The sequence below is a fragment of the Mustelus asterias genome, chromosome 8 (assembly GCF_964213995.1).
Source record: "Mustelus asterias chromosome 8, sMusAst1.hap1.1, whole genome shotgun sequence".
NCBI lineage: Eukaryota > Metazoa > Chordata > Chondrichthyes > Carcharhiniformes > Triakidae > Mustelus > Mustelus asterias.
Genome location: NC_135808.1, coordinates 38,501,111 through 38,527,923, shown reverse-complemented (window position 1 = coordinate 38,527,923; position 26,813 = coordinate 38,501,111). Strand labels below are relative to the sequence as shown.

At 45.1% G+C, this 26,813-nt stretch overlaps 1 protein-coding gene across 2 annotated transcripts; it reads left to right on the top strand.

Annotated features, from left to right (window-relative positions):
• Positions 1 to 25,174, top strand: LOC144497089 (uncharacterized). 2 transcript variants are annotated; one of them, XM_078217849.1, is made up of 2 exons: positions 1 to 44; positions 22,240 to 25,174. In XM_078217849.1, the coding sequence occupies exon 2, from the start codon at positions 22,708 to 22,710 to the stop codon at positions 23,587 to 23,589; it is 882 nt and encodes a 293-aa protein (XP_078073975.1). In that variant the 5' UTR covers positions 1 to 44; positions 22,240 to 22,707; the 3' UTR covers positions 23,590 to 25,174. The 2 variants fall into 2 exon arrangements, with proteins under 2 accessions (XP_078073975.1, XP_078073973.1); XM_078217847.1 differs by lacking the exon at positions 1 to 44 and adding an exon at positions 20,484 to 20,527.
• The last annotated feature ends 1,639 nt before the right edge of the window (positions 25,175 to 26,813 follow it).

Genomic DNA, 26,813 nt, shown 5'->3' with positions numbered 1-26,813 from the left:
TCGACACGGATGCCATCATCTCACGTGAGAACACCATCCACCAGGTACATGGTACATACTCTTGCAATTCGGCCAACGTTGTCCGCCTGATACGCTGCAGGAAAGGATGTCCTGAGGCATGGTACATTGGGGAGACCATGCAGACGCTACAACAACGGATGAATGAACACTGCTCGACAATCACCAGGCAGGAGTGTTCCCTTCCTGTTGGGAAACACTTCAGTGGTCACAGGCATTCAGCCTCTGATCTTTGGGTAAGCATTCTCCAAGGCGGCCTTCACGACACACGACAACGCAGAATCGCTGAGCAGAAACTGATAGCCAAGTTCTGCACACATGAGGACGGCCTCAACCGGGATCTTGGGTTCATGTCACACTATCTGTAACGCCCACGACTTGCCTGGGCTTGCAAAATCTCACTAACTGTCCTGGCTGGAGACAATACACATCTCTTTAACCTGTGCTTAACCCTCACTCCACTCACATTGTCTGTACCTTTAAGACTTGACTACCTGTAAAGAATCGCATTCCAACCATTATTTTGTAAATTGGGTTTGTGTTTTTATATGCCCTGTTTGTGAACAGAACTCCCACTCACCTGATGAAGGAGCAGTGCTCTGAAAGCTAGTGGCTTGTGCTACCAAATAAACCTGTTGGACTTTAACCTGGTGTTGTAAGACTTCTTACTGTCCTTTCCCAAAAGCCAGAGCTTGGATTTGATAGTTTTGCCCAGTGCTGTGTCTGATAGCTAAATTTGGGATGTCTAGTGCAGTGTATCCCAGGATAAACCAGAACCCTTTAATCAGCTACACTGAAGCAATATTTTCCTAAGCTTCTCGCACTTTTGCCCAGTAGAAAACAAAGGGAAACATTTCAAAATCTCAATTGAATTAATATTTTTCCTAAACACATTTACTTAGGGTAAAACTGGTCTTTGCCATCACGACTTGAGCTCATAGTGAAATGATAGCCTATTTTACATTCTGTCCAACTGTCTTTTCCATTGCCCTCACAATGCTGGGAAGATGGGGTTCTGGGCGGAGGATTGCCCCCAGTCACTATACAGTGCCCCTGCTGGAAACAGAGGATGTGTGACAGAGGAAAAGGAAAGGAGTTGCATCTGATCCCCCCACACAGGAGAATAGCAGACTGGAACTCACTGTGGAACAGTCTCTCACAGAGGAGTCAGCCCCTTCAGCAAAGGAGGGGAGGAAGTTGGAGGAAACCATGTTTCCATTTCCTGTTTTACAGAAGGATTGCTCTGTACTACACCAGAAAATACAGAGAAAGTAGACAGTGCAGATAAATCCTGATCGTTACCTAAGGAACAACTGCACAACCGTGAGAAGGCATCCAGTCCCTTCACAGCATTGCTTAACACAGTGAAGGTTGGGCAGTAAAACCATCATCTGGAAATCTGTCAGGTCAGGGGAGATTCGACATATTAACAGTTCTGAAACTGGTCAGTGGTGTGGAACTTTCCATCAGAACCAACTCTTCCAAAGTTTCGGCTGTGGGTGATCACACATCAAGAAGTGTGCGTGGCTTCAAGTGTGGCAAGAGCTTCAGCCATTCATCTAATGAATCTCTGAATCATTCCTACAGGTGAGAGGTTGTTTAAGTGTGAGAAGTACTCACTCTGTGCTCTGATTTGATCTTCTCGGACACCAGGTGCATCTGTTCTACTACCTGCATCACAACGACAGCTCCATGGCAGAGAAACCATTCAAGTGTGAGGTGTGTGACCGAACCTTCACATACTCTTCAGCATGTGTGTATCATCGACGCATTCACACTGGGGAGAAACCATTCATATGTGATACTTGTGACAAATCCTTCTCTGAAGCGTGAACCTTTGTATGCATCAACGCATTCACACAGGGGAGAAACCATCTACATGCAGTGTGTGTGACAAATCCTTCTCGACAGCATGGAACCTTTGTACGCACCAACGTATTCACACGGGAGAAACTATTCATATGTGAAGTGTGCAACAAATCATTCTCACAGTCCTCAACCCTCCGTGTGCACCAACGCTTTCACACAGGAGAGAAATCATTCAAGTGTGAGCTGTGTGACAAATCATTCTCACGGTTACCAAGCCTTCACATGCATCGACGCAGTCATACAGGGAAGAAGCCATTCACATGTGAGGTGTGCAGTAAATCATTCTCATGGTCATCGACACTTTTCGATCACTAACACACTCACACAGGGGAGAAACATTCACATGTGGGATTTGCAACAAATCATTCTCATGGCCAACAACCCTCCTCGAACACCAACACATTCACTGGAGAGAAACCATATACCTGTGAAATGTACCACAAATCCTTCTCCAATTCTGCGACTCTCCTTGCACACTGACGCATTCACACAGGGGAGAAGCCATTCACATGCATGGTGTGTGACAAATCATTCTCAGTCTGCAAAACTCAGGAAACACCAGTGGATTTCCTTACTCTGCTCTGAGGCTGCAGATCTAGTTTCAACAGCTGGTAGATTGCAGATGCCAAACACACTGAATCTCTACAGTGCAAAAGGAGGCAATTTGGTCCATAGGAAATAGGAGCAGGATGAGGCAATTCGGCCTTTCAAGCCTGTTCTGCCATTCCTTATAATTGTGGCTGATCATCCAACTTAATAGCCTGATCCCCTGTTCGCCTCCTATCCTTTGATCCCCTCTGCCCAAAGTGCTATATCGAACTGCTTCTTGAAAACAGACAAAGTTTTGGCCTCAACTACTTTCTGTGATAGCAAATTCCACAGGCTGCCCACTCTCTGGGTGAAGAAATTTCTCCTCATATCTACCCTAAATGGTCTACCCTGTATCCTCAGACTGTGATCCCTGGTTCTGGACACCCCACCACTGGGATCATCCTTTTGCATCTATCCTGTCTAGTTAGAATTTTATAGGTTTCTATGAGACCCCCTTTCCCCCTCATTCTTTTGAACTCCCAGCGAATGCAATCCTGACCGACTCGATCTCTCTTCCTATGTCAGTCCTGGCATCCCAGAAACCATTCTGCGAAACCTTCTCTGCACTCCCTCTAGATCAAGAACATCCTTCCTCAGATAAGGAGATGAAAACTGCTCACAATAATCCAGGTTAGGCCTCAGCAAGGCCCTGTCTAATTGCTTCAAGACATCCCTGCTCCTGTGCTCAAATTCTCTTGCTAAGAAGGCCAACATACTATTTGTCTTTTTTACTGTCTGCTGTACCTGCATGCCTACTGTTAGTGATTGGTGTATGAGGACACTCCAGTCTTTCTCATTCCCCTCTCCTAATTTATGGCCATTAAGATTGTCATCTGCTTTCCCATTTTTACTATCAAAATGGATAACCTCACATTTATCCAAATTATACGACATCTGCCATTCATTTGCCCACTCACTCAGCTTGTCCACATCACAATGAAACATCTCTGCATCCTCTTCATAGTTCCCCCTCCCACCCAACTTTGTGTCATCTGCAAATTTGGCAATATTACAGTTAGTTCCTTGTATCTGCACTGACTCTTATACAGAGCGTGTTACCCAGGCCACATCCCCGTAACCCCACATGTTTCCCCTGCGAATTCCCCTAACCTGCACATCATTGGACTGTGGGAGCAAACTGGAGGAAACCCACGCAGAGATAGGGAGAATCTGCAAACTGCACACAAGGCCGGAATTGAATCTGGGTCCCTGGTGCTGTGAAGCAGCAGTGCTAGCCATTATGCCACAGGTGAGAAGGCTTTCAGCTGTTAGGTTTGTGAGAAAGCTTTCACCCACTTTTCTGATCTCCTAATACAGCAACAAATTCACATGGTAGAAATCATCACGTGAGGTCTCCGTCAATCATTCTCACAATTATTGAACCTCTGTGTGCATCAACACATTTAGGAAGAACTACTTAAGTATGATGTGTGAAAGAAGCGTCCTCCAACATCAAACAGCCACACAGGAGGGGAAAACCCTTCAAACGTGAGATTTGTGATAAAACCTTAGTGATGTCTATCAGACTCCTGAAACACCAGAGAATTTACACAGGGAGAAAACCATTCAAGTGTGAGATGTCCAACATCTCAAGTTCATTGTACCTCCTGCTCCATCAGAGGATCCACACAGGGGAATAAACTTAAAAGTATGATGATTGTGATAAAACATTTTCTTTGACCCACTGGGTCAACTGAGGATTCACATAGGGGAGAAACCTTTCAGATGCGACGTTTATGACAAAGATTTCACCCACTCCTCTGATCTCAGATGATGCACAATGGTGAGAAACCATTCAGGTGTGGGGTGTGTGACTGGGCTTTCACACAGTCAGTGTATCCATCAATGCATTCACACGGGATGAATCCGATCAGTGTGAGTTCTATAATAAAGCTTTCACACAATTGTCGGATCTGTGACAATCATATGAGTATGGCTCAACACTGATTCCCCTAATTTACATCTCCAGGTCCAACTCTTTGTGAATTTAGGAGGATGAAGAAAATTTCTCAATGTTTACATTTAATCATTTTGTTTTAAACCAAAGGAGTTCATTTTTATTGCGTTAAAAGCCACGCAGGTAAAGATAGCAACATTTTTTAAAAGGTAAACCCATGCTTCTGGAAGTTTTGGGATGCACATTCGCACAGACACAACAATTCAAAGTTTTACCAGTTATACTGGAGGTAGTTATGTTTTTGGCCAAATTAAAAGGTTAATATTGAAAGGTAAAAATACAGTTCATAGTTTGAGTTATTTGCTGGTCAAATTCCAGAGGCTGGCTTGACGTCCATGTCATTGCACTTGCTCCAGAAATCAAGTTTTCTCCCGAAGACCATTGATGGTAACTCACTATCTCTGTGAGTTTAGGACTTTTAGGATGTAGAGATAGAGCGACTACGGCTTCTGATCTTAGTAGTTGTATTAAAGTGATTTCAAAATGGTTACTTGTCACATGACCTTCTGTTCGAACAACAATTTAAGAAAACGTTGTCTATCCTGTGCAATCTATCCTGAGTTCAATGCTTTAGCGGATGTGGTGATGGTCAGCTAAACTAGCTGTGTACCAAATAGTCTCAAATTTTCACCCCTTCATACTTAAGAAGCAGGGTGATAATCCAGGAAGGAAAAGATTAAAGGTAATTTTGGGGACAAGAGTTTAGAAGATAGATATGGGGGAGTGATTGAACTAGATTGACTACTGAAGCATTGTGGTGAATGGTGGGTCCGAGACAGAATTGGAAATTAGTTTGAGTATGTGTATGTCAGTCAAGTGAGCCAGCTCTCAGGAGTGGGCATGAGGTAAAATCGGACCCTGCTTTGGTTGGTGATGTGAATTATAGACAGATCCTCTTTCAGTGATGGATGTTTGACTGATACCAAGGGTAATGTTTGCATTCTCCTGTCTGGGAGGAATACTATCCTGAGTATAATGAGGGAGTGGGGGTGACTACAGAGTAGAGTTCCATCAGCCCATCATACCTCAACGTAATAACAATGTGATATGTTCATCTTACACTCTTCCAAGATTATTTCATGTTCTGGGAAAGATCTTGCATTATTTTCAAATTTTTTTTGTTTTGGTTGAATCAAATTTTGCTGTTAGCTGAATATTGTGTTTTTGTTTGTCTGCTGTTTTATCAATCATCCGTATAGATTTATAACTCAAATCCATTTTGTAGCTCAAACCAAACTACCTGATTAGTCAACATTGAGAGTCCGTAGTCACTGAAACACTCACGAACTCCGCTGATGGTAAATGTGAGGGTATCCCAATACCCAGGTGCTTTTGAGTTGAGAGAGCAGTTCTCTTTCTCAAGTTCGAAACTGGAATCTGCCAGGAGATAAGTCTCTTTCTCAGAGATTCTGCTGAGAGTGGATCTTTCTCTGAGAGTTGCTCCGAGAGAGGTATATATTTCTGTCTCAAAGTCTGGAGACTGGGAGCTGACAGAGACTCGGTTTACCTTTCTGAAATATTGCTGTTTTGAGGATATATACTTCTCTGGAAACTGCTGTCTGGATTTCTGCCCAGAGGTGTTAAAAGATTGAAAGTCCTGCACCATATCAGCATACTCATTTTTCTGCTAACTTAATTCTGAAGAAGGGTCAATGTTAATGGAGTATTGCTTTAAATTGGAACAAGAGAGATAGCCAGCTGTTAATCATACTTTGTCATGTTAAAGCATTTCAATTGGTAAAATTTATGTTAATTATTTTTGTTACATTCTAATTATGTAAAGTTTGTTTGATAAAAGCTTCCTAGTGGTTCACTTGAATCATACCTGGAGCAAAACACCTTATGATCACCCAAATGCCAAAATCAAATGTAAAAGTTGGAGTCTATGCTAATTTCATAAAATACCTTGGAATATCTGGTCTGGCCTTTAACAATTGTCACAGATGGGATGTGGAGAGTGTGAAGGGTGATGACTGTTTTATGTTTCTGTTTTTAAAAGTTTGATATGTGCTGGTTCTCCGAGACAGGCCTTCTACCCAGCCCATCTCTTCATCCAGCATTTTCCACACTCACCCACCCTGACTCCTCGGGTACTCCACATTCCTGAAAGAAATATTCCTACTTCCAGGCTCTTTCTTCCAGGTTAGGTTTGCTCCAATCAAACAGCTCAGCCCAAAGCACCGAGTAAACAGGTCTCTCAGCTGGATCTTCTCACACAGCATAAGGAGCATTTCCACACCTGATTCCCCACAGGATAGATTACCTGAGCATTGGTTTGGATGTTATGGGAAGTAATTTATAGGAACCTTGATCCATCACTTATTGAATATTAATTCCTGAATAAGTGTGGATATTACAGGATGCCATCACTTAGAAAAATGTTTGTTCCCTGGTAAACATTTGACCCAGATTTCTAGTGTGGGAATAACATCCTTCATCCTCGGAGGCTTTCAAACTGACAACATCAGTATGGGGTGTGTAGCCTCAGATGTGTTTGACAGCAGAACAGAGGGAGGAAGACCCACACATCCAAGGCAGTGATGATGTGCAGTGGTGGGATCGGTCCATTCACAGGAGAGAGGGACATGGGAGAGGGACGCTCAAATGAGGGGCATGGGGTGCACAGGCTCGGGCACTGGGCAGAGTGCATGGGGCAGAGGGAGTTGTGTTGGAATGGTGTACAGGGAAGAGGGGGCTCCAAGGTAGAGAGGGAGAGGCACGGGGAAGGGTGGGAAACATAGTGGAGACCAACTTGGTGGGCTGGAACTAAATGGGGGGGGAGATTGTGACGGTGCTCGAGTACTCTGACTTGGAGAATGATTCTCATAGAATCCCTACAGTACAGAAGGAGGCCATTCGGATTATCAAGTCTGTACTGACCACAATCCCAACCAGGCCCTAGTCTCACATGTACAGGAGAGAGGGGAACTCAGGAGAGTGAGACACAAGAGAGGGAACACAGGAGAGAGTGCAACGGGAGGAAAGGGCAGGGAAGACATTGGGAGAGGGGAATAAATTAGTGATTGGGAGGTGAATCTGTGACTCAGAGAGTGACTCTGGGACATGTGGCATTAACCAGGGATTAACACCATGACTCGGGGATTAATACTGTGACTCGGGAGTGTTTCTGTGCCTCCTGGTACCCGCTGCACATGATATTTGATTGGATTTATTATTGTCAGATGTATTGGTATACAGTGAAAGTATTGTTTCTTGCAAGCTATACAGACAAAGCACCGAGTAAACAACGAAGGAAAGGAGAGAGTGCAAAACGAAGTGTTACAGTCATAGCTAGGGTGTAGAGGAAGATCAACTTAATCCGGAGTAGGTCCATTCAAAAGTCTGATGACAGCAGGGAAGAAGCTGTTTTTGAGTCCGTTCGAGCATGTCCTCAGACATTTGTATCTTTTACCCAATGGAAGAGAGTATGTCCGGGGTGCGTAGGGTCCTTGATTATGCTGGCTGCTTTGCTGTGGCAGCTGGAAGTGCCGACGGAGTCAATGGATGGGAGGCTGGTTTGAGTGATGGACTGGACTTCGTTCACCAACCTTTGTAGCTTATTGCGGTCTTGGACAGAGCAGGAGCCATATCAAGCTACAACGAGAAAAAATGCTTTCTGTGGTGCATTTGTAGAAGTTGGAGAGAGTCGTAGCGGACATGCCAAATTTCCTTAGTCACCTGAGAAGGGAGAGGCTCTCTTAACTATAGCGTCTGCATGGAGGGACCAGGACAGGTTGTTGGTGATCTGGATGCCTAAAAACTTGAAGCTCTCAATCATTTCTACTTTGTCCCCATTGATGTGCACAGGGACATGCCTTCCACTACGCTTCCTTCAGTCGATGACGATCTCTTTCATTTTGTTGACATTGAGGGAGAGATTATTGTCATTGCACCAGTTCACCAGATTCTCTATCTCTTTCCTGTATTGTTTTTCGTCATTGTTTGAGATTCAACCCACAACGCTGGTGTCATCATCAAACTTGAAAATTGAGTTTGAGGGGAGTTTGGCCATACAGTCAGAGGTGTATAAGGAATATAGTGAGGGGCTGAGGACACAGCTTTGTGGAGCACTGGTGTTGAGGATAATCGTGGAGGAGATGTTGTTGTCTATCCTTACTGGCTGCGGTCTGTGGGTTAGGAAGTCTAGGATCCAGTTGCAGAGGAAGGAGCTGAGCTCCAGGCCACAAAGTTTGGAGATGAGTCTCGTAGGAATAATGGTGTTAAAGGCTGAGCTGTAGTCTATGAATAGGACTCTGACATAGGTGTCTTTGTTATCTAATTATTCCAGAGTTGAATGTAGGGCTAAGGAGATGGCGTCTGCTGTGGAGCTGTTGAGGCGATAGGTAAACTGTAGTGAATCCAGGTAGCAGGAATTGATTTGTGCCATGATTAACCTTTTGAAGCACTTCATAATGATGGATGTCAGAGCCACCAGATGATAGTCATTAAGGCACGCTGCCTGGCTTTTCTTTGGTACCGGGATGATGGTGTTTTCTTGAAGCAGGTAGGGACCTCAGATTGTTGTAAAGAGAGTTTGAAGATGTCTGCGAATAACCCCGCCAGCTGTCTGTGCAGGACCTGAGTGCTCGTCTGGGTACCTCATCTGGACCAGTTGCTTTCCGGGGGTTGACTTTTAAGAAGGCCGCTATGCTTGAGATGTTGCAATGGTGACCTCGGATACAGGTTCGTCCGAGGCTTCCGGGATGGAGGGCGTGCTCTCGCTGACCTCTTGCTCAAGACAGGCATAGAATGCGTCGAGCTCATTGGGGAGGGCGGAATTGGAGCTGGCAATTTTGCCTGCCTGTTATGTCTTGCAGATCTTGCCATAGTTGGTGGGAGTGTGGCTAGCCTGGGATTCTAGCTTGGTCCCACTGCACACATTCACCATCTTCCTGATTCTGTGTTTGTTAATACTCTAATGTTTATTTCGTACCTTCTGCTTCTGTCTAAAATGTTACATATTAATCAATATATTAATTTCAAGTTTTGCGTCATGGTTTAACGGTATGACGTCTACTGCTTTTAAAATGAGATGGGAAAGTGGGAGGCAGCTCATGTGCATCTCTGGTGCATTGTAAAGTCCATAATGATAGGTTCATCCTACGAAGCGCCGATTGAGGTAATCTTGTGGTGCAGTGGGTAGTGTCCCTGCCTCGGAGCCATAAGCTCGAGGATCAAGTCCCACACCACGAGCTGATGGCCAAGGAAGGTGCATCATCAACATGGCCAAACAGGTTGAATATCGATCTGGAAAATCTTCCAATTCACCAGTGGCTGGTGGTAAGTGTGGGAAAGACTCCACAAAATGCCATCTTTGGACAAATACCTGAGTCCCTTTCAGACCGAACTCACTGCCCAAGGCCCGAGTCTGGCTGTGGCCCCAACCCAGAAAACTGACTCCCTCTCCATCAGTGACAGGCGTTTTGGACAGTCTGCTTCAATTGGGAATTAAACAATTCAGTGGCAATGTGGTAATGGAATAAAACGCAAACTGTATTGGCAAAAAATGCAGCCTTTTATCTCAACCCATCAGAACAGAAAGACATCTGCTTTCTACCGCTGCATGTGCTTTCTCCCGACCCATTTTATCTCATCCTATCAGCGGAATCTTTTATTTCTTTCTCCCTCATCTACTTACCTGGCTTCCCATCAAATACATCAAAACTGTCTGCTTCAACCATTCCCTGTGGGAACAATTGCACATTTTAATCATTCTCTTCGGAAAGAAATTTCTCCTGAATTCCTCACTGGATTTATTATTGACCATTTTGCATTTCTGGCCCCTAGTTTTGGATTCCACACACATAGAAATCATAGAAATCATAGAAACCCTACAGTGCAGAAGGAGGCCATTCGGCCCATCGAGTCTGCACCGACCACAATCCCACCCAGGCCCTATCCCCACATATTTACCCACTAATCCCTCTAACCTACGCATCCCAGGACTCTAAGGGGCAATTTTTAACCTGGCCAATCAACCTAACCCGCACATCTTTGGACTGTGGGAGGAAACCGGAGCACCCGGAGGAAACCCACGCAGACACGAGGAGAATGTGCAAACTCCACACAGACAGTGACCCGGGCCGGGAATCGAACCCAGGACCCTGGAGCTGTGAAGCAGCAGTGCTAACCACTGTGCTACCGTGCCGCCCGTGGGAATGGGAACATCTTCTCTCCATTTACCCTCAAATTCTTCATTTGACTTCACTATTTTAAAGGTTTCTATGATGTCCGCCCCCCCCGCCCCCCCCAGCCTTCTATTTTCTATGAAAAAGAATGTTAGCCAGTTTATACTGACAATCACTCAATTCTCAATATCATCCATATCAATGTTATTTTGCACCTTTTCTAGTTCCTTTCTGTTCTTTTTCAATATGTTGAACTGAACTGTGTACAGCTCTCCAAGTGTGGTCTAAACAGGGTTCTAGTCAACTTAAACATCACTTCTCTGCTTTCAGTTCTATTCCTCCAAAATAGACCCCAGTGATGCTGTGTAAGACACTGGGGTATTATCATCTGAAAGACTCAAAACAGTGGCCATCGGATAATCCAATTAAAGAAACTGGAGACTATCAGAGCTGATGGTCCCAAACAACAGCCATTACACAAACAACATTGACAACAGCTAAGGAGAAATGAACTTTATCACAGACATATTGTTGGAGTGAAATCAAAGTGAAGGACACAAAATGGTTACCTGGCACACAAAATGGACTCTGGGAAAGGACATTAAGAGGCACTGACTTTGGGCACAGACATTACACAAAGAGTTAAACATGTAGTGTCTAAATTGCTGCAGGAAACAGGTCAGACCTTGAGGCACCTTAAACTTGAGATAAAAGCAGACCCAGAATAATGAGTTTGATAACGAGATCAGCCACTGATAGGGACATAAATGCATAAATGTATCTACTCTATGTACAATGATGTGATAACTGTCAATGTCCGTACTTGTCTATGTATAACAATGTGTTAACTGTCGATGTCCGTATCGGTCTACTGAACTTGTAACGATGTGCTAACAGCTAATGTCCGTACTGCCTATTAGCTAAAAAGTATAAAAGATGCTCAACTACCATTGTGTAGTTGAGAAGGTGACTGCTTGTACTGTGGAGTGCCAGCGCTTCTCCCAAAGCTTTGTCTGAATAAAATTCAACTGTTTGTTGAACCTCCAAGTCTGACTCCAAAGTGGTGAATTTCCCACAACAATATCAACTGGGGAGCCAGAGACATCACACCCGAATGTGGTCTGCAAACCATGATGTGGAGATGCTGACTTTGAACTGGGGTGGGCACAATATGAAGTCTCCACACCAGGATAAAGTCCAACAGGTTTATTGGTATCATGAGCTTTCGGAGCGGTGCTCCTTCAACAAGTGACTCACCTGATGAAAGAGCAGCGCTCTGAAAGCTCATGATACCAATAAACCTATTGGACTTTAACCTGGTGTTGAGAGACTTCTTACGGGGTCTGAAAGGGTTAATAATCACAAGTTTAAATCACATAAGCTGCTATGAAGGAAAAAGGTCTTTATAAAAGTCTTCACTGATAAGCGCCAAGGCCTTTAGTCTGAGAGAGTTCATTAAATCAGACATCTGGAACTGGAAAGAAAGAGTGATATACATAGACACAAGCTGGCACAATGATAACTTGTAACAATGATGAAGTAGGTCAGCTAACATGATTAAAACTTCACGTTGATTGGATATTATAATTAAGCAAGCGTAAGGTGATTGTGATTGGATTTAATATCTGTACCTTATGAATGATATAACCTTAACCAATAACTGAGTGGATCGAGATAACTCTTATACTTTGGCTGAATTCTGAATGGTCTTAATTATTTGATCAGAATCCTGTAGCTGCAGTAATAAATCATCTTAAACCACTCTGTGACTTTGTCTGGTTACTTGAGGGGAACAATAGTTTAACTACAACAACAAGTAAAACATCATAGTGACAGCATTTCAGTCGGTGAGTATTTTCTTCTGATCAGACTCACAGCCGGGTGCTGTTGTTAACCAGTTGTCGCCGATTTTTAAAAGTGAAATCCAAGCCCAAAGTAAAGTGGGACTGAAAAGGAGGATGCCCCAGGTTTTTGTAAAAAAAATAACCGTGAGCACGCGGTGGTCAACAAGACCACAGGCCATGGCGAAAGCCAAGAAGGTGAATGCCAACAAGGCGAGAGCCAGAAAGGCAGAACTTGAATTTATTCCTGAATAGGCCCAGATGGGGGCTGCTGCCAGCGCATTGGAATTTTGATGGGTGAACATTGGGTGGCGTTGTCAACTGTGGTAGCCTTAGTGGTTTCAGCAACCTTGGAAATGGGCAATTCCTCTGCATGTACCCCACCTCCTTGCATGCATGGCACTGCATACTATCCGCTGACCAAAAGACATTGTAGATGACTCTCTCGTAGGGGGACACTGAAACCTGGTCCCACCACCGGCAAAGATGGTGCCGTTGGGTGGCTCTACACCTACCTTAGGTTTCCCCATGAAAGTGTTTTAAAGGAGGGGGGGAGCAGAGGTGCTCTCCCAAGTGGTAGGTGGTTGTAGGGCAAGGGGGGAAGAGAGGGAAGTGCTGGAGACACGAGAGGGATAATGAGGGAGGGGGTAGGCACCCCAGATCAGAAGGAGTGGAAGTGGGGGGTGGGGGGGAGCAGAGAGAGAGACGGCAAGTTGTTCCGCGGTGGGAGGCCTTTGACTCTTCAGCCCAGGAGCGGCCTATCAAATAACTATCAGCATTCTTCATCTCCCAGCCTGGTAGCCTACAGTTGATCTTTCCCCTCCCCCAGCAATAACACCAACCTTTGCTCAATGGGCAGCAAGTCCAGAATCAGTCCAACCGTCCTGTTCTTTCCTCTCTGACAGGAAAAGTGAGGCCTTCAAGCCTCCAGGCCCCAGGACACTGTGGACCAGGCCTCTCTCCCTCCAAGTTGCTCAGCTCCACCCAACTCCCAGAATGTTGGAAAGGGCTCCAGTAAACAGCAGGAGCAATCAGTCAGCTCCAGCAGCAATCAGTCAGCTCCAGCAGCAATCAGTCAGCTCCAGCAGCAATCAGTCAGCTCCAGCAGCAATCAGTCAGCTCCAGCAGCAATCAGTCAGCTCCAGCAGCAATCAGTCAGCTCCAGCAGCAATCAGTCAGCTCCAGCAGCAGCAGTCAACAGGTTGCAAGTGACTCCAATCTCCTTGAACCATGAGTCGCAGTATTGTTTCTTCAAATGAACTAAATTAAATGAACTAAGGGACAAAGCAAGAAGGGCAGCCACTAAAAAGGGAACTGCCCAAAATAAGAAACGAAGTGGAAAGGAAACTTAAAACATCAACCAAAATGTGATTAAAGGGGTTGATAATACACCCTGCAGTGCCCCACAAGCACAGAAGGCCTCAATGGTGTCCAAAATTTCTGCAAACCCTTCCCGGGTCTGCCTTATAAAGGGCTCAGGTGATGAGTTCCACCTGGGCAGGCCATTGCCTGTTATCAAGAGAACTCACATTCAATGAGCCCCATAGAGAGATCAATTAGAGGTTCCCTATGGCCCTCATGGGGGTTATCACAGTGTTGATGCTTCACCGAGCCTGGTAATTGTGTAATGCCTTTTCACCAGTGTGAAACATTGGTGTTCACGGAGGTTCAATGACTGTGAGAGCGATTTTTTGCACACTTTGTACAGGAATGGTTTCCCTCCCATGTGAATGCGTTGGTGTACGCAAAAGTGAGATGAACATGAGAATGACCTCACATTTGAATGGTTTCTCCCCTGTGTGAGGTTCCAGGAACCTCATAAATATTGCAAAAACTATATCACAAAACTCACAGTTGAAAGGTTTCTCCCCTGCATGGATTGTCTGATGGACCTGGAGGCTTGGTAACTGTGTGATGGCCTTGTCACACACTTCACATGTGTATGGCTTCTACCCTGTGTGAATACATTGATGTTTGCAGAAGTTTGATGAGGCCGAGAATGATTTGTTGCATACCTCACATTGAAATCACATCTCTCCAGTGTGGACGCATTGTCTCACAAGCTTCGATGACTGTGTGAGCGTTTGACCACACATCTCACACTTGAATGTTTTATCTTCCCTGAGACTGTCATTACGTCATACAATGAATGCACCTTGTGTGTTAGGAGATCCTATGAGTCTGTGGATGCCTCCTCACACACGTCGCACTGAACAGCCTCTCACTACACTTGGAATGAGTCAGTGGTTTATGAGTCTCAATATATGATTGAAGCTCTCACCACACTTGGAGCCCACTCACATTTCTTCCCAGTCTTAAAAAGTTTAATATGGTTGCAATTACATTATTATTTTAACAGTATTATATGGAATTTCTGCTTCGTATTTTAATTGATTATTGTGCTGAAATTGGTGAACTTTCTCTCAATCCCTCTCATCTTTATAATGCTGGAAGAGGAGAGAGAGAAAGAGAGGGCGGCACGGTAGCACAGTGGTTAGCACTACTGCTTCACAGCTCCAGGGTCCCGGGTTCGATTCCCGGCTCGGGTCACTGTCTGTGTGGAGTTTGCACATTCTCCTCGTGTCTGCGTGGGTTTCCTCCGGGTGCTCCGGTTTCCTCCCACCGTCCAAAGATGTGCGGGTTAGGTTGATTGGCCAGGTTAAAAATTGTCCCTTAGAGTCCTGGGATGTGTAGGTTAGAGGGATTAGCGGGTAAATATGTGGGGGTAGGGCCTGGGTGGGATTGTGGTCGGTGCAGACTCGATGGGCCGAATGGCCTCCTTCTGCACTGTAGGGTTTCTATGATTTCTATGAAGAGGGAGGACAGAGAAGATGGGGAAAGAGGAATTGAGATAAGTGGGAGAAAGAGAGATCGGAGAGAGAGATGGGAGAAGAGAAACCAGAAAATGCTTGCACTCATCCACCTGACAATCAACTAAGTGCCCAGTGGGCACAATTCTGGAGCACTGCCAGGGCTGTGGAACCCAAACGTGTACATATAGCACCAATCTGTTACACACAACATGTCCTTAGAGACGTGATGGGCAACCTAGGCTGGTGAATGGGCTGCATGATTGGCTCTCCTTCATCTCAGTGGGCCGCAACATTGAAATGGAACTTGATCATTAACCGTGACCCCATGAATATATTAAATACATTTAATACATATCAAATATTTTACAGCAAGTTAGAGAAAATACTTAATCACTTATATATTGATCATCAACTTCAAATGATAAAAACAAAATAAATATTTACACTTTTGACTGTGAGAGTCGCGCGCTCCCTCTGCGTCCATCTTGTATGCAATCAACATGCACCTCACTTCACTCGCCCTTGCTTTACATGTGTAGCACTTTACTTATAAAGGAAGGAAACAATCGACATGGACGGAAATCAGTGGAATGTGACAATCCTGTGCGTGGACAACGGTCAACAAAATGTCTCGTGGACTACACTCAGAACCCAGATGGGCTGCATGTGGCCTCTGGGCAGGAGGTGGCGCACCAATGCATTAAAGCCTTTTCCCCGTTATAAGCAGCACGATGACTCTGTCATCCCAGAGTGCACACTGGGGGCCTGGGCCAACATCTTTGGAGGAAAGGAGTGGGAATTCAGCCCCAGCCCATTCTGTAATTGAGAGGAGAGCATCAGGAGAATGGTAAGAAGAGGCAATCTCAACATTGCTGGGCTCATTGAGACAGCTCCTTCCAACTCCATAATTGTCCCTGTCTTTAATTGTCCATGAGATTTTTCCTTGTTTTTACTCTGAGATTTTACTCCATTTATTTGTGCTGATGTCTCACTTTCTTTCTCCTCCATGACCTCCTGCCCCTTCTGTCCCTCCATGTCTGTATACAGGATCTGTATTATTCCAGCAGTCAGCTGAAAGGGTTGCAATCAGGAAGGTAAGAAATAGAAGCAGGAGAAGACCATTCGGCCCATCGAACTTGACCTGCCATTCAGTACGATCAAAGGGCTGATCATCTGCATCAACTCCACTTTCCCTCTTGCTCCCCACATCCCTTCATTCCCTTAGAGACCAAAACAATCCATCCTGGCCTTGAACATACTCAATGCCTCAACATTCACTTCCGTCAAATAGTGACCACAAATTGGCAAATAGTGACCACAACTCTGTTAACTTTAGGATAGTAATGGACAAGGATGAGTGCTGTCCTACGGGCAGGGTGCTAAATTGGGGGAAGGCTGACTATAGCCGGATTAGGCAGGAATTGGTGGATGTTGATTGGGAGAGGATGTTCGAGGGTAAGTCCGCGTCTGGCATGTGGGAGTCTTTTAAGGAACTATTGATAAGGCTGCAGGATAGGCATGTGCCTGTAAAAAGGAAAGATAGGAAAGGTAGGATTCGAGAGCCGTGGATAACCAGGGAAATTGAGGATCTGATTAAAATGAAAAGGGAGGCGTACGTTAAGTCCAGGCAACTGAAAACAGATGGAGCTCTGGAGGAATACAGAGAGAGTAGGAAAGATCTCAAACGGGGAGTTAGAAGGGCAAAAAGAGGGCACGAGATGTTCTTGGCAGGCAGGATTAAGGAGAATCCTAAGGCATTCTATTCATACATTAGGAACAAAAGAGTTGTCAGGGAGAAAATCGGACCTCTCAGGGACAAAGGAGGGGAATTATGCTTAGAACCCAAGGGAATAGGGGAGATCCTAAATGAATACTTTGCATCGGTATTCACGAAGGAGAGGGGCGTGTTAACCGGGAGTGTCTCGGAGGGAGGTGTTGACCCGTTAGAGAAAATCTCCATTACGAGAGAGGAAGTGTTAGGTTTTTTAGGGAACATTAAAACTGACAAAGCCCCAGGGCCTGATGGCATCTATCCTCGACTGCTCAGGGAGACGAGAGAGGAAATTGCTGGGCCTCTGACGGAAATCTTTGTCGCTTCTTTGGACACGGGTGAGGTCCCTGAGGATTGGAGGATAGCGAATGTGGTCCCGTTGTTTAAGAAGGGTAGCAGGGATAACCCAGGAAATTATAGGCCGGTGAGCTTGACGTCCGTGGTAGGGAAGTTGTTGGAGAGGATTCTTAGAGACAGGATGTATGTGCATTTAGAACGGAACAATCTCATTAGTGACAGACAGCATGGTTTTGTAAGAGGGAGGTCGTGCCTTACAAATTTGGTGGAGTTTTTTGAGGAAGTGACAAAAACGGTTGATGAAGGAAGGGCCGTGGATGTCGTCTATATGGATTTCAGTAAGGCATTTGACAAAGTCCCACATGGCAGGTTGGTTAAGAAGGTTAAGGCTCATGGGATACAAGGAGAAGTGGCTCGATGGGTGGAGAACTGGCTTGGCCATAGGAGACAGAGGGTAGTGGTCGAAGGGTCTTTTTCCGGCTGGAGGTCTGTGACCAGTGGTGTTCCGCAGGGCTCTGTACTGGGTCCTCTGCTATTTGTGATATATATAAATGATTTGGAAGAAGGTGTAACTGGTGTAATCAGCAAGTTTGCGGATGACACAAAGATGGCTGGAATTGCGGATAGCGAAGAGCATTGTCGGGCAATACAGCAGGATATAGATAGGCTGGAAAATTGGGCGGAGAGGTGGCAGATGGAATTTAATCCGGATAAATGCGAAGTGATGCATTTTGGAAGAAATAATGTAGGGAGGAGTTATGCAATAAATGGCAGAGTCATCAGGAGTATAGAAACACAGAGGGACCTAGGTGTGCAAGTCCACAAATCCTTGAAGGTGGCAACACAGGTGGAGAAGGTGGTGAAGAAGGCATATGGTATGCTTGCCTTTATAGGACGGGGTATAGAGTATAAAAGCTGGAGTCTGATGATGCAGCTGTATAGAACGCTGGTTAGGCCGCATTTGGAGTACTGCGTCCAGTTCTGGTCGCCGCACTACCAGAAGGACGTGGAGGCATTGGAGAGAGTGCAGAGAAGGTTTACCAGGATGTTGCCTGGTATGGAGGGTCTTAGCTATGAGGAGAGATTGGGTAGACTGGGGTTGTTCTCCTTGGAAAGACGGAGAATGAGGGGAGATCTAATAGAGGTATACAAGATTATGAAGGGTATAGATAGGGTGAACAGTGGGAAGCTTTTTCCCAGGTCGGAGGTGACGATCACGAGGGGTCACGGGCTCAAGCTGAGAGGGGCGAAGTATAACTCAGACATCAGAGGGACGTTTTTTACACAGAGGGTGGTGGGGGCCTGGAATGCGCTGCCAAGTAGGGTGTTGGAGGCAGGCACGCTGACATCGTTTAAGACTTACCTGGATAGTCACATGAGCAGCCTGGGAATGGAGGGATACAAACGATTGGTCTAGTTGGACCAAGGAGCGGCACAGGCTTGGAGGGCCGAAGGCCTGTTTCCTGTGCTGTACTGTTCTTTGTTCTTTGTTCTTTGAAGGGGGGGAGGTTTAACACAGATATCAGAAGGACATATTTCACACAGAGGGTCGTGGGGGCCTGGAATGTGTTGCCGGGCAAGGTGGTGGAGGCGGACACACTGGGAACGTTTAAGACTTATCTAGACAGCTATATGACCGGAGTGGGAATGGAGGGATACAAAAGAGTGGTCTAGTTTGGACCAGGGAGCGGCGCGGGCTAATTGTTCCTTGTTTCTCGTTTCAAGGCTTCATTCTATGATCATCTTGCTGGTGCCAGTACAGAGCGAGACTGCGGATAGTTGGGAACCTGTCTCGGGGGCAGGGAATTCATATGGTGTTCATGGAAGTGGAAATGACTAGGGTTGGGAAGCATTTTCCGATCAGGGCCATTGTGATCTCCTGGACTCGTTTCGATCGCCTCAGGGGGTCGGAGAGGAATTTCCCAGATTTTTTTTTTTTTTCCCCCATATTGGCCCTGGGGTTTTTCACTCTGGGTTTTCGCCTCTCCCTGGGGATCACATGGTCTGGAATAGGGGGGTGGGGGTGAGTTAATAGGTTGTAATGAACAAAGCATCGTAGCTGTGAGGGACAGCTCGGTGGATAGGATATTGGTTTGTAGATAGGCTGGAAAATTGGGCGGGGATCCTGGATTCAGGATTCAATCCTGGACCGGGGAGCGGCGCGGGCTTGGAGGGCCGAAGGGCCTGTTCCTGTGCTGTATTGTTCTTTGTTCTTTTGTCTGGGACAGAGAAATCCAAGGATTCGCAACTATCTGAGGGAAGACCTTTCTCCTGATGAAAAGAGTCCATTAGTCTGAGCTGAGACTCCACATTCCTAACAGCATTGACTAGACATTAACCCTGTGGAATATTCCATAACTTCAGGAAGCTGTTCGCTCCAGACTGTTCCCAGCGAGGATGCACACGGGGTGGGGGTGAGGGAGGGTGGTTTATAACAATATCCTCCCCAACCCGCTCCCAGTTACAACAACCCTCATTTTTAAAAGAAAAAAATGATTGGGAGAGAGGACAAGATAGTGCTGGAAACAAGCTCTGGTTGAGACTGAGAGAGAGGGAAAGTGAGAGGGGGAGAATGTGAGTGATGCAGAGAGGCAATGAAAGGAGCTGTAGAAGGGGGTGATGCAGAGACAGACAATGTAAGAAGGAAAGAATGGAAGGGAGGGAATGTGAGAGGGCGAGAGAAAGAGAAATAGGGAGGAATGTGAGAGGAGGAAGGAGGGATGTAGGTGGGAGGGAAGCACAAAAGAGCAACTATGAAAGGAAGAGAGGGATATGAGAGAGAAAGATATATGAAGGAAGGAAAGGGGGAAAAGAAGACAACACAGTGCGAGAGGGTTTACAGCAACAGGATACATTACTTCTTCTGATCTGCTGTCAAACACATCCGAGGCGACACTGATGTTGTCAGTTTGAAAGCCTCCGAGAATGAAGAATGTTATTCCCACACTAGAAATCTCTGTCAAACATTTACCGGGGGAACTGAGACAGCAGCTGTAATAAATGAGGTTTTATTCAGATGGGACAATGACAAGTTTAAATCTCCACCTGACCTGCTGCTCAAAGTCGCCTCCGTTTCACCGGTCAGTTTCCCAAGCTTCGGGAAGCTCCTGTTACTCCAGAAATATTTGGATTGGCTGTGAGAGACGTCAATCAGAGAGCCCACCCACTCTGCCCATTCTCTCCTCTTCCTCTTTCACAGCTGCTTCACTTCCTGTAGGGACTGAAAACCAAGTGAGGAGATGGTGAGTGAAGGAGCAGAATTTATAATCATTACATTGCATAATATCCACACTAATGTTCAGGCAGTCTGACTATCCTGTGGGGAATCAGGTGTGGAAATGCCCCTTATGCTGTGTGAGAAGATCCAGCTTGAGAGACCTGTTTACTCGGTGCTTTGTGCTGAGCTGTTTGATTGGAGCTGTGTGTTGGATATTGAGTGTGTTTGTTGGAAGCATTTCCCTTCTGATTTACAGGCTGAGTTTTGTTGATGGGTCATTACTGAATCTGAGAAGGTGAGGTGTAATTATCTGGGAGGGGCAGAGACACATTTATTGAAATGTATTTTAATGTCTTTAAAGATTTTACCTGAAGGCCTCAACATTTCCTAAAAGCCTGGGCTTGGACTTGATATTTTTTGCCCAGTGTTGTGCCTGATAGCTGAATTTAGGATGTGCAGTCTGAGTGAGTGCAGTGTATCTAATTTCCCAGGATAAACCAGAACCTTTCAATTAGTTACACTGAAGCAATATTTTTTGGCTTCCAGCACTTCCTGCCCAGTTATTAAAATAACTGACCGACAGTTCAGTGTTGTACAAAATCCATGCATATTTAGACTGCAGTTGTGCATCTCTAATGCATGGTTTGTGGTTAGTTCAAAGGATTCAACTTTATGACAAGAGGCATTGCATCATGTAACATTGCAGTGACTTATCAGGGTGGATTTATAGTAATTTGTAGGTCAGATATGTTTTCTTCAAATAATTTGGGAAAACAAGGGGAGAAATTTCAAAATTTTCAATGAATTAACATTTCTCCTAATTGAAAAAGAAATAACTTGCATCTGATCCCCACAGAGGAATAGCAGACTGGCACTCACGGTGGAACAGCTTCTAACTGAGGAGTCAGCCCCTTCAACAAAGCAGGAGAGGGAACATAGAACAGTACAGCACAGAACAGGCCCTTCAGCCCACGATGTTGTGCCGAGCTTTGTCTGAAACCCAAATCAAGCTATTTCCTCCCTATCATCCCGAAGTACTCCATGTGCCTATCCAATAGCTTCTTAAATGTTCCTAAAGTTTCTGACTCCACTATCCCTGCAGGCAGTCCATTCCACACCCCAACCACTGAGTAAAAAACCTACCTCGGACATCCTTCCTATATCTCACACCATGAACCCTATAGTTATGCCCCCTAGTTACCGCTCCATTCACCTGAGGAAATAGTCTTTGAACGTTCACTCTATCTATCCCCCTCATCATCTTATAAACCTCTATCAAGTCTCCTCTCAACCTCCTCCACTCCAAAGAGAAAAGCCCAAGTTCCCTCAACCTTTCCTCATAAGACCTACCCTCCAAACCAGGCAGCATCCTGGTAAATCTCCTTTGCACTCTTTCCAGTGTCTCCACATCCTTCTTATAGTGAGGTGACCAGAACTGCACACAATATTCCAAATGTGGTCTCACCAAGGTCCTGTAGAGTTGCAGCATAACCCCACAGCTCTTAAACTCAAACCCCCTGTTAATGAACGCCAACACACTATAGGCCTTCTTCACGGCTCTATCCACTTGAGTGGCAACCTTCAGAGATCTATGGATATGAACCCCAAGATCTCTCTGTTCCTCCACATTCTTCAGAACCCTACCTTTGACCCTGTAATCCACATTTAAATTTGTCCTACCAAAATGAATCACAAAGGGAGTTGGAGGAAATCATGTTTCTTTATCCTGTTTTGCAGAAGAATTACACTGTACTACACCCAGAGAATATAGAGAAGATAGACACCATTGGTAGATCCTGACCACCACCCAAGGAACAAGTGCCAAACTGTGGGAAGACTTCCAGCCCCTTCGCAGCATCGCTCAACATAGAGAAGGTTGGAAAGTGAGACCATCATCTGGAATTTGGTTAAATGAGGGGAGCTTTGACATATCATCAGATCTGAACCTGGTCAGTAGTGTGGAGCCTTCCATCAGAACCAACCTTTCTGAAGGGTCAGTTGTGGGTGATCGGTTAGGGTGAGGCTGGGAAGAAGTGTGAGTGGGCTCCAAGTGTGGCGAGAGCTTCAATCATTCATCTCATGAATCTCTGACTCATTCCTGCAGGTGAAAGGTTGTTTCAGTGTGAGGAGGACTCCACAGGCTCATATGAATTTCTAACAAACAAGGTACATCTGTTCTACCACCTGTATCACAAGGACAGCTCTATGGCAGAGAAACCATTCAAGTGTAAGGTGTGTGACCGAGCTTTCACACACAAATCAGTGCTTGTGAATCACCGACGTGTTCACACTGGGGAAAAGCCATTTAAGTGTGAGGTATGCAACCAAGCCTTCGCAAACTCTTCAACACTTGTGTATCATCGACGCATTCACACAGGGGAGAAACCATTCACATGTGACGTATGTGACAAATCCTTCTCCAAAGCATGGAACCTCTGTACACACCAACGTATTCACACAGGGGAAAAACCATTCACATGTGAAGTGTGCAACAAATCATTCTCACGGTCCTCAGCCCTCCGCGTGCACCAACGTTTTCACACAGGAGAGAAACCATTCAAATGTGAGCTGTGTTACAAATCATTCTCACAGTTACCAAACCTCCACATGCATCGACGCAGTCACACAGGAGAGAAGCCATTCACGTGCGAAGCGTGCGGCAAATCATTCTCACGGTCATCGACACTCCTTGATCACCAACGCACTCACACAGGGGAGAAACCATTCACCTGCGGGATTTGCAACAAATCATTCTCACGGCCAACGACCCTCCTCGAGCACCAACATATTCACACTGGAGAGAAACCATATACCTGCGAAGTGTGTAACAAATCATTCTCAGACTCGTCAACTCTTCTCGTACACCGACGCATTCACACAGGGGAGAAGCCATATACGTGCGTGGTGTGTGGCAAATCATTCTCACAGTCAACAAAACTCAGGAAACACCAGCGGATTTCATCAACCTGCTCTGAAGCTGCAGATCTGGTTCCAAGAGCTGATAGATTGCAGATGCCAAACACACTGGGCTTGGTTTTTCACAGAATCCCTACAGTGCAGAAAGAGGCCATTCGGCCCATTGAGTAATAGAAACATAGAAAAAAGGTGCGGATGAGGCCATTCGAGCCCACTCTGCCATTCATTATGATTGTGGCTGATCATCCAACTCAATAGCCTGATCCTGCCTTTACCCCATATCCCTTGATCCCATTCGCCCCAAATGCTATATCTAACTGCATGTTGAAAACATTCAATGTTTTGGCCTCTACTTTCTGTCGTAGTGAATTCCACGGGTGGAACACCCTGTGGGTGAAGAAATTTCTCCTCATCGCTGTCCTAAATGGTCTCACTCTGTACCCTCAGACCGTGACCCCTGGTCCTAAACACCCCCACCATCGGGAACATCCTTCTTGCATCTACCTTGTCTAGTCCTGTTAAAATTTTATAAGTTTCTATGAGATTCCCCCCTTATTCTTCTGAACTCCAGTGAATACAATTCTAACTGACTCAATCTCTCCTCACATGTCAGTCCTGCCATTCTAGGAATCAGTCTTGTAAACCTTCTCTGCATTCCCTCTGAAGCAAGAATATTCCATGTGTGGCCCCACCAAGGCCCTATGTAATTGCTTCGAGGCATCCCTGCTCCTGCACTCAAATCCTCTCTCTATGAATGCCAACACACCATTTGCCTTTTTTTACTGCCTGCTGCATCTACAAGCTTACCTTCCCTGACTGGTGTATGGGGATATCCAGGTCTCATTGCACATTCCCCTGTCCTAATTTATGGCCATTCAGATAGTCACCTGCCTTCCCATTTTTGCTACCAAATTAGATAACCTCAAATTTATCCAAATTATATTCCATCTGCCATTCATTTGCCCACTCGGCCAACTTGTCCAAAACACAATGAAGGATCTCTGCATCCTCCTCAGAGCACACCCTCTCACCCAGCTTTGTGTCATCCACAAACGTAGATATTTTACATTTAGTTCCCTCGGTCAACATGCCAGCAGAGCATCTTATCCAGGCCTTATCAACGTAACCCCACACACTTACCCTGCTAATTCCCCTAACCTATACATCTTGTGACACTAAGGGACAACTTAGCATACCCAGTCAACCTGACCTGCACATCTGAGTATGGAAGGAAGCCAGAGAACCCGGAGGAAACCTACACAGACACGGGGAGGACATGCAAACTCCACACAGATAGTCACCCAAGGCCAGAGTTCAATCCGGGTACCTGATGCTGTGATGCTGCTGTGCTAATTAGTCGGCCACTGCGCCACAGGTGAGAAGGCCTTTAGCTGTTACATTTGTGAGAAAGCTTTCACCCACTCTTCTGATCTCCTTAAACCAGGTGAAATCATTGTGTAAGGTGACTGTCGAATCATTCTCACGCTTACTATCACACACTCACACAGGATAGGACTGGTTAAGTATGAGGTGTGAGATAAAGCTTTCACAATTTTAAGGAGGCTGTTCTATCAGACAACAAGGGGGAAAACCCTTCAAATGTGAGGTTTGCAAAAAACTTTTATGATGTCTGAGATTACACAGAGGTTTTACACAGAGGAGAAACCATTCAGGTGTGAGATGTGCAACATTTCAAGGTCATTGTACCTCTTGCTCAATTAGAGGAGCCACACGGGGAATAAACCTTAAAGTATGATGATTGTGATGAAACTTCTGTAATGTCTTTGACCTGTGTGGGACACTAGAGGATTCATACCCAGGAGAAACCCTTTAGGTGCAAGTTTGTGACAAAGATTTCACCCAATCCTTTGATCTCCTAAAGGAGAAAAGATGTACAATGGTGAGAAACCATTCAGGTGTGAAGTGTATGATGAGACTTTCACACAGTCATTGTACCCCTTAAAACCAAAGGGGTTAATTTTTTTGAGTTATAACCCACCCAGGTAAAGATAGTAAAATTTTTTAAAAGGTCTGCTTCTGGAACTTTTTCAAAACTGAAAGGTGAAAATAGAGTTCACAGTTTGAGTTGTTTGCTGGTCAAATTTCCAGAAGCTGGCTGGGAGGCAATGTAACTGCATTTACTGCAGACAATTTCATTTCATAATCTGTAATCCATCTTTTCCAGAAATCAAGTTTTCCCCTGAAGTTCCCTTCAATGGAAACTCACTATCTCTGCGCTGGACTTTTGGGATGTACAGATAGGGCTTTAATTTGAGAGAGTGAGATAACACTTTACTGCTCCATTGACAATATATCCAGACCACTACTGCTTTTGATCTTAGTAGCTGTATTAATGTGATTTCGAAATGATTACTTGTCACATGATCTTCTGTTCCAACAACAATTTAAGAAAAGGTTGTCTATCCTGAGAGTGCAGCGTTTTAGCTGATATGGTGATGGTCAGCTAAACCAGTTGTGTACCAGTTACACTCAAATTTTCACCCCTTTGTACTTAAGAATCTGGGTGATCATCCAGGAAGGAGAACAATAAAGGTAATTTTGGGAACAAGGGTCTAGAAGGTCGATATGAGGGAGTGATTAAACCAGATTGACGGCTACAGAAGCATTGTGGTTAATGGAGGGTCAGAGGCAGAGACTTGGAAATTAGTTTTGAGCTTATGTATGTTAGTAAAGTGATAATGTGGCGATGCCGGTGTTGGACTGGGGTGGGCACAGTAAGAAGTCTCATAACACCAGGTTAAAGTGCAACAGGTTTATTTGGAATCATGAGCTTTCGGAGCGCTGCTCCTTGCTCACATAAGTCAGGCACTCACCTGAGGAAGGAGCAGCTCATGATTCCAAATAAACCTGTTGGACTTTAACCTGGTGTTGTGAGACTTCTTAGTAAAGTAAGCCAGCTCACAGAAGTAGGAATGGGGTAGAATCAGACACTGCTTTAGTTAGTGATGTGAATTATAAACAGATCCTCCCCAGGTAACGGGTGTTTGACTAATACCATGGATGATGTTTGTACTCTGCTGTCTGGGAGGACGGCTGTCCTGAGTATGGTGAGGGAGCAGGGGTGAGTCTCTACAAACCTGAGTTCCCTCAGTCCATCATACCGCAATGCAATAATGGGTGAAATGTTCACCATACACTCTTCCAAATTTATTTCATGTTCTGAGAAAGATCTTGAGTCATTTTCAAATTCTTTGTTACTTTGGTTGAAGTTTGGTGTAAGTTGAATATTATGTTGTTGTTAGTCTACTGTTTTATCAATCTTCCATATAGATTTATAACTCACAAATTCATTTTGAAGTTAAAACCAAACTACCTGATTAGTCAGCATGGTGTATTTGTATTCACTCAGGAACCGTGAGTCCTGTACACAATGT